At 52.4% G+C, this 8,293-nt stretch overlaps 1 protein-coding gene across 4 annotated transcripts in view; it reads left to right on the forward strand.

The window, feature by feature from the left end:
* Window positions 1–7,355, forward strand: part of KEAP1 (kelch like ECH associated protein 1) — a 26,845-nt gene extending 19,490 nt beyond the window's left edge. For all 4 annotated transcript variants that reach the window (XM_026455586.2, XM_026455587.1, XM_026455585.2 and 1 more), the window contains exons 3-6: window positions 1,528–2,213; window positions 4,291–4,496; window positions 4,775–4,951; window positions 6,657–7,355. In XM_026455586.2, coding sequence (XP_026311371.1) covers window positions 1,528–2,213; window positions 4,291–4,496; window positions 4,775–4,951; window positions 6,657–6,823 — 1,236 coding nt within the window. In that variant the 3' untranslated portion in view covers window positions 6,824–7,355. The remainder of the gene's footprint in view (window positions 1–1,527; window positions 2,214–4,290; window positions 4,497–4,774; window positions 4,952–6,656) is intronic.
* The last annotated feature ends 938 nt before the right edge of the window (window positions 7,356–8,293 follow it).

Raw genomic sequence — 8,293 nt, forward strand, 5'->3', positions numbered from 1 at the left:
GGAGACTGAGGCAGGAGAATGGCGTAAACCTGGGAGGCGGAGCTTGCGGTGAGCAGAGATTGTGCCACTGCACTCCAGCCTGGGCAACAGAGGGAGACTCCATCTCAAAAAAAAAAAAAAAAAAAAAAGATTTTAAGACCAGTGCTAGGTGCAGTGGCTCATGCCTGTCATCCCAGCACTTTGGAAGGCGAGGGGAGTGGACCACTTGAGGTCAGGAGTTCCAGACCAATATGGTGAAAGCCCATCTCTACCATAAAATATGAAAATTGGCTGTGCATGGTGGCACACACCTGTAGCCCCAGCGACTCAGGAAGCTGAGGTGGGAAGATCATTTGAGCCCAGGAGTTCAAGGCTGCAGTAAGCTATGATCGTGCCGCTGCACTCCAGCCTAGGTGACAGAGCCTGTCTCAAAAGCAAAAACAGTCCAGGTCCGGTGGCTCACACCTGTAATCCCAGCACTTAGGGATGCTGAGATGGATGAATCACCTAAAGTCAAGAGTTCAAGACCAGCCTGGCCAACGTGAAGAAACCCCATCTCTACTAAATACAAAAATTTCAGCCTGGCCAACATAGTGAAACCCCATCTCTACTAAAAGTAAATACAAAAAAAAATTAGCCACTGTGGAGGCACACCCCTGTAATCTCAGCTACTTGGGAGGCTGAGGCAGGAGACTCACTTGAACCCTGGAGGTAGAGGTTGCAGTGAATCAAGATCTCACCACTGCACTCCAGCTTGGGCAGCAGAGTAAGACCCCATATCAAAATAAATAAATAAAATAAAAAATTAACTGGGCATGGTGGTGGGCGCCTGTAATGCCAACTACTTGAGAGGCTGAAGCAGGAGAATCGCTTGAACCTGGAAGGCGGAGGTTGCAGTGAGCCTAGATCACACCATTGCACTCCAGCCTGGGTGACAGAATGAGACTCCCTCTCAAAAAAACAAACAAAAACCAAAACCAAATGATACCCCAGGATACACGATCTATTGAGTCTTTGCCCATTTCCCTGAGTCCTAATGACATACCTGGTGCATAGTATTAACTTTTTTTTTTTTTTTTTTTGAGAAGGAGTCTTGCTCTGTCGCCCAGGCTGGAGTGCAGTGTGGTGCAATATCGGCTCACTGCAACCTCCACTTCCCGCCTCCCCGGTTCAAGCAATTCTTCTGCTTCAGCCTCCCGAGTAGCTGGGAGGCACCTGTGTGCCACGACACCCAGGTAATTTTTATATTTTTAGTAGAGATGGAGTTTCACCATATTGGCCAGACTGATCTCTCAACTCCTGACCTGGTGATCCGCCAGCCTCGGCCTCCCAAAGTGGTGGCATTACAGGCGCGAGCCACCGCGCCCGGCAGTATTAACTCATTTAGTCATCACAATGTATGCAGTTCCTATTATTTGAATCCCCATTTAGCAGATGAGGAAGCTGAGACTGTCAGCCGCAGTGGTGAGTTACTCATTATCCCTGTCCTGCTTGGTGAGGTGTGGGGGCGACTCAGGAGTCAGCCCGTCCCACTGTCGCCCTCTGCAGGTGGCCAAGCAAGAGGAGTTCTTCAACCTATCCCACTGCCAACTGGTGACTCTCATCAGCCGTGACGACCTGAACGTGCGCTGCGAGTCCGAGGTCTTCCACGCCTGCATCAACTGGGTCAAGTATGACTGCGAACAGCGACGGTTCTATGTCCAGGCGCTGCTGCGGGCCGTGCGCTGCCACTCGTTGACGCCTAACTTTCTGCAGATGCAGCTGCAGAAGTGTGAGATCCTGCAGTCCGACTCCCGCTGCAAGGACTACCTGGTCAAGATCTTTGAGGAGCTCACCCTGCACAAGCCCACGCAGGTGATGCCCTGCCGGGCGCCCAAGGTGGGCCGCCTGATCTATACCGCGGGCGGCTACTTCCGACAGTCCCTCAGCTACCTGGAGGCTTACAACCCCAGTGACGGCACCTGGCTCCGGTTGGCGGACCTGCAGGTGCCACGGAGCGGCCTAGCTGGCTGCGTGGTGGGCGGGCTGTTGTACGCCGTGGGCGGCAGGAACAACTCCCCCGACGGCAACACCGACTCCAGCGCCCTGGACTGTTACAACCCCATGACCAATCAGTGGTCGCCCTGCGCCCCCATGAGCGTGCCACGCAACCGCATCGGGGTGGGGGTCATTGATGGGCACATCTATGCAGTCGGCGGCTCCCACGGCTGCATCCACCACAACAGTGTGGAGAGGTGAGTGGCAGGCCCTGGGGGTGGGCTCTGAGGGTCCTGCTCCTGGCAAGTCCCAAGACACTGAGATAGGGGGATTCTTCCGGAGGCTACTTCCTCTCCCTGTCTTCAGGGAGTGTAGGCCTCAGGATGAAGCTAAGCTCCTTGGAGAGTTCTAGTTCGTGACCTTGGATTCTGTGCCTGGAACTGGGAAATGCCTAGGGGACTGTCATAAACCCATATGGTTCCTTTGTGCAGATTTGGAAAAAGTTTCATCAGTTTGAAATTGTTGGGCACCTGCCGTGGCCCATACCTGTAATCCAGGACTTTGGGAGGTTGAGGTGGGAGAATTGCTTGAGTCCAGGAGACTAGCCTGGGCAATAGAGTAAGACCCTGTCTCTCTTGCTGTGCTGCCCAGGCTGGAGTGCACTGGTTCCATCTTGGGTCACTGCAACCTCACCTCCCAGTGATTCTCCTGCCTCAGCCCCCGGAGTAGCTGGGACTATAGGTGCCTTCCACCACGCCTGGCTAATTTTTTTTTTTTTTTTTTTTTTTTTGTAGAGATGGGGTTTCACCATATTGGCCAGGCTGGTCTCGAACTCCTGACCTCTAGAGATTCTCCCACCTCAGCCTCCCAAAGTGCTGGGATTACAGACGTGAGCCACTATACCGGACCTCAAGGACTATTTGAGCATTAAAGAGTGATGCTGAATGTGTGATTTTCTCCTTTCTGAGACTTTATCTTGTCATCTGTGAAGTGGGGGATATGGCTGAGCCACTAGGGGTTTATCAGATGTGGTTTTTTGTTTTTGTTTTTGTTGTTGTTGTTGTTGTTTTGAGACGGACTTGCTCTGTTGCCCAGGCTGGAGTGAAGTGGCACCATCTCTGCTCACTGCAAGCTCCGCCCCCCAGGGTTCACGCCATTCTCCTGCCTCAGCCTCCCAAGTAGCTGGGACTACAGGTGCCGGCCAACACACCCGGCTAATTTTTTTGTATTTTGGTAGAGACGGGGTTTCACCGTGTTGGCCAGGATAGTCTCCATCTCCTGACCTCGCGATCCGCCCGCCTCTGCCTCCCAAAGTGCTGGGATTACAGGCGTGAACCACCGTGCGCGGCCATCAGATGTGTTTTTGAACTTGAGCAATTGATGGCTAGGATGCTCAGTTTCCTCATTTGGAAAATGGAGTTGCTGATACCTCAGTCCTTGGAGAAGGACTGCAAGCACTAGAGTTCTAGTGGAGGTGGGCACAGTGGTGTACACCTGTAGTCCCAGCTACTCAGGAGGCTGAGCCAGGAAGGTTCCTTGAGCTCAAGAGTTTAAGCTGCAGGCTGGGCATGGTGGCTTATTATGCCTGTAATCCCAGCCCTTTGGAAAGCTGAGGCAGGCAGATCACTTCAGGTCAGGTGTTCGAGACCAGCCTAGCCAACATGGAGAAACCCAGTTTCTACTAAAAATACAAAAATTAGCCAGGCATGGTGGTGGGTGCCTGTTAACCCAGCTACTTGTGAGGCTGAGGCTGGATAACTGATTGAACCCAGGAGGCGGAGGTTGCAGTAAGCCATGCTCTCACCATTTCACTCCACCTCAAAAAAACAAAAAGTTTGAAACTTCAGTGAGCTGTGATTGTGCCACTGCACTCCAGCCTGGACAACACAGCAAGACCCTGTCTCTGTTTTTTGTTTTGTTTTGTTTTGTTTTTTTTGAGACGGAGTCTCTCTCTTTCGCCTAAGCTGGAGTACAGTGGCACGATCTCAGCTCACTGCACCCTCCACCTCCCAGGTTCAAACAATTATCTCAACTCAGCGTCCCAAGTAGCTGGGATTACAAGCACCTGCCATCACACCCAGCTAATTTTTGTATTTTTAATAGAGACAGGGTTTTACCATATTGGCCAGGTGGGTCTTAAACTCCTGACCTCAGGTGATCCGCCCTCCTCGGCCTCCCAAAGTGCTGGGATTACAGACGCCAGCCACTGCCCCTGATGACCCTGTCTCTTTAAAGGGAGAAAAAAAGGGAAAAAAAAGGGGTATCAGGCCCTGAAGTATTCCACGAAGGTCAGCTATAACGGCCATTGTCCCCATTTTTCTTACGCCCTTGCAGGTATGAGCCAGAGCGGGATGAGTGGCACTTGGTGGCCCCAATGCTGACACGAAGGATCGGGGTGGGCGTGGCCGTCCTCAATCGTCTGCTTTATGCCGTGGGGGGCTTTGACGGGACAAACCGCCTTAATTCAGCCGAGCGTTACTACCCAGAGAGGAATGAATGGCGAATGATCACAGCAATGAACACCATCCGAAGCGGGGCAGGTGGGTGGGGACGGTAGGGAGGGGAGCGTCCAGGAACACCCCCACCATCCTGGGGTGAAACTGAGCCAGGCCTGGGAGAGACCCCCTGTTGCAGCCCTCACCCTGGGGTAACCACAGAAGCACTGGATTCTGATAGAGTCCAAGCTTCTCTCTCTCCCTGCTTCATTTCTGAGGGTGAGAAGGGAGAGGAGAGAGGAAAGGTCTCCCTCAAGGAGGTGATGGCTGGGGCTCCCAAAGCCAGTCCTCCAGAGTCACCTTCTCTGCACGGTGCCCTTTAGGCGTCTGCGTCCTGCACAACTGTATCTATGCTGCCGGGGGCTATGATGGTCAGGACCAGCTGAACAGCGTGGAGCGCTATGACGTGGAAACAGAGACGTGGACTTTCGTAGCCCCCATGAAGCACCGGCGAAGTGCCCTGGGGATCACTGTCCACCAGGGGAGAATCTACGTCCTTGGTGAGGCCCTGGGGGCGGGGAAGAGTCCTGACTAGCCCCATCTCTTGTGGACTGTGGCTGCTTTTGCTTTTTTGCTTTCCCTTTTTTTTTTTTTTTTCTTAGAAACAGTGTCTCGCTCTGTTGCCCAGGCTGAGTGCAGTGGTGCAATCACAGCTCGCTGGAGCCTCAACCGCCTGGGCTCCAGCCATCCTCCTGCCTCAACTTCCCAAGTAGCAGGGACCACACGCACGCACCACCACACCTGGCTAATGTTTGTTTTTTTGAGATGGAGTCTCGCAATGTTGCCCAGGCTGGGGTGCAATGGCATGATCTCAGCTCACTGCAACCTCCGCCTCCTGGGTTCAAGCGATTCTCCTGTCTTAGCCTCCTGAGTAGCTGGGACTACGTGCGGCCACACCTGGCTAATTTTTTGTATTTTAGTAGAGACGGGGTTTCACCATGTTAGCCAGGCTGGTCTCCAATTCCTGACCTCGTGATCCACCCGCCTCAGCCTTCCAAAGTGCTGGGATTATAGGCCTGAGCCACCGCACCAGGGCTTTTTCTTTTTTTGAGACAGGAGTCTCGCTCTGTTGCCAGGTTGGAGTGCAATGGTGCGATCTTGGCTCACTGCAACCTCCGCCTCCTGGTTTCAAGTGATTCTCCCCCCTCAGCCTCCCAAGTAGCTGAGATTACAGGTGCCCACCACTATGCCTTGCTAATTTTTGTATTTTAGTAGAGATGGGGTTTCACCATGCTGGTCAGGCTGGTCTTGCACTCCTGACCTCAGGTGATCTGCCCATGTCAGCCTCCCAAAGTGCTGGGATTACAGGCGTGAGCCACCACACTCGGCTTAATGTTATTTATGTATTTATTTATTTTTGAAACGGAGTCTGGCTCTGTCGCTCAGGCTGGAGTGCAGTGGTGCACTCTCAGCTTACTGCAAGCTCAGCCTCCCAGGTTCATGCCATTCTCCTCGCTCAGCCTCCCGAGTAGCTGGGATTATAGGCACCTGCCACCACGCCCGGCTAATTTTTTTTTTTTTTTTTTTGTATTTTTAGTAGAGACGGGGTTTCACCACGTTAGCCAGGATGGTCTCAATCTCCTGACCTTGTGATCTGCCCACCTCGGCCTCCCAAAGTGCTGGGATTACAGGCATGAGCCACCGCGCCTGGCTGTTTTTATTTATTTTTATTTTACTTTTTTGAGACAGAGTTTTGCTTGTGTTGCCCAGGCTGGAGTGCAATGGTGCAATCTTGGCTCACTGCAACCTCTGCCTCCCAGGTTCCAGTGATCTCCTGTCTCAGCCTCCCTAGTAGCTGGGACTACAGGTGCGCACCACCACGCCTGGCTAAATTTTTATGTTTCTTTTGGTAGAGATGGGGTTTCACCATGTTGCCCAGGCTGGTCTCAAATTTCTGGACTCAAGTGATCCACCCACCTCAGTCTCCCCAAAGTGCTGGGATTACGGGTGTGAGGTACTGCGCCTGGCCTTTTTTTTTTTTTTCTTCAGTAAGAGACTAGAGTTTTGCTATGTTGCCCAGCCTGTCCTCGAACTCCTGGCCTCTAGCCATCCTCCCGCCTCAGCCCTGCAAAGTGCTAGGATTATAGGCATGAGCCACCGCGCCCGGCCTGCTTTTGCATCTCACAGCTGCTTCTCCCTCTTTCTGTCCCCTGCTCTTGGATGTGGTGTGACAGGTGGTGACTGTCCCTTCTGTTCTTCCTGCAGGAGGCTATGATGGTCACACGTTCCTGGACAGTGTGGAGTGTTACGACCCAGATACAGACACCTGGAGCGAGGTGACCCGAATGACATCGGGCCGGAGCGGGGTGGGCGTGGCTGTCACCATGGAGCCCTGCCGGAAGCAGATCGACCAGCAGAACTGTACCTGTTGAGGCACTTTTGTTTCTTGGGCAAAAATACAGTCCAATGGGGAGTATCGTTGTTTTTGTACAAAAACCGGGACTAAAAGAAAAGACAGCACTGCAAATAACCCATCTTCTGGGAAGGGAGGCCGCGATGCCTCAGTGTTAAAATGACATCTCAAAAAGAAGTCCAAAGCGGGAATCATGTGCCTCTCAGCGGAGCCCCAGGAGTGTCCAAGACAGCCTGGCTGGGAAGGGGGGTGTGGAAAGAGCAGGCTTCCAGGAGAGAGGCCCCCAAACCCTCTGGCCTGGTAGCAGGCCTGGGTCCCACCCACCCAGCCACGCTGGCAGCCCTCACCTTGTGATTTGTTCTTGGATACCTGGGAGGGGGCCAATGGGGGCCTCAGGGGGAGGCCCCCTCTGGAAATGTGGTTCCCAGGGATGGGCCTGTACATAGAAGCCACCGGATGGCACTTCCCCACCGGATGGACAGTTATTTTGTTGATAAGTAACCCTGTAATTTTCCAAGGAAAATAAAGAACAGACTAACTAGTGTCTTTCACCCTGGCTCTGGGCTGGAGGTCTGAAACCTGGGGCCAGAAAGGGCTCTTCTCCTGAAACACACTCCTCTTTGACTTAGGGCTGGTATTTGAAACCAGTTTGTAATCTTTGCCCATCGCATTCTGATATGTAGGGCGTCTTTCTCCCCATAGGCAAGCCACACAGTTGTCCTTCAGTTTCAGCTGCCTTGGAAGACAAGGAGCTAATTCCTAGTCACATCTCCCAGGGCTCCCCAAGCTCATTTTTTTTTCTTTTCTTTTGAGACAGAGTTTTGCTCTTGTTGCCCAGGCAGGAGTGCAATAGCAGGATCTCGGCTCACAGCAACCTCTGCCTCCTGGGTTCAAGTGATTCTCCTGCCTCAACCTCCCGAGTAGCTGGGATTACAGGCATGTGCCACCACACCTGGCTAATTTTGTATTTTCAGTAGAGACAGTTTCTCCATGTTGGTGAGGCTGGTCTCAACTCCCAACCTCAGGTGATCCGCCGGCCTTGGCCTCCCAAAGTGCTGGGATTACAGGCATGAGCCACTGCGCCTGGCCTACTTTTTTTTTTTTTCAAGATGGAGTTTTGCAACCTCCTCCTCTAGGGTTCAAGCAATTCTCCTGCCTCAGCCTCTCTCGAATAGCTAGGATTACAGGCAAGCACCACCACACCCAGCTAATTTTTGTATTTTTAGTAGAAACAGGGTTTCACCATATTGTCCAGGCTGGTCTCAAACTCCTAACCTCAAGTGATCCACCCACCTCAGCCTCCCAAAAGTGCTGGGATTATAGGCATGAGTCACCATGTGCGGCCTCGTAAATTTAGACACAACCAAATGTATCGCTCTTACTTCCTTAATAGTTCTCTTTCGATTTTTCTTTTCTTTTCTTTTCTTTTTTATTTCAGAGACAAAGTCTTACACTGTTGCCCTGGCTGAAGTGGAGAGATAGCAGCTTA

The sequence above is a fragment of the Piliocolobus tephrosceles genome, chromosome 21 (assembly GCF_002776525.5).
Source record: "Piliocolobus tephrosceles isolate RC106 chromosome 21, ASM277652v3, whole genome shotgun sequence".
NCBI classification, from domain to species: Eukaryota; Metazoa; Chordata; class Mammalia; order Primates; family Cercopithecidae; genus Piliocolobus; species Piliocolobus tephrosceles.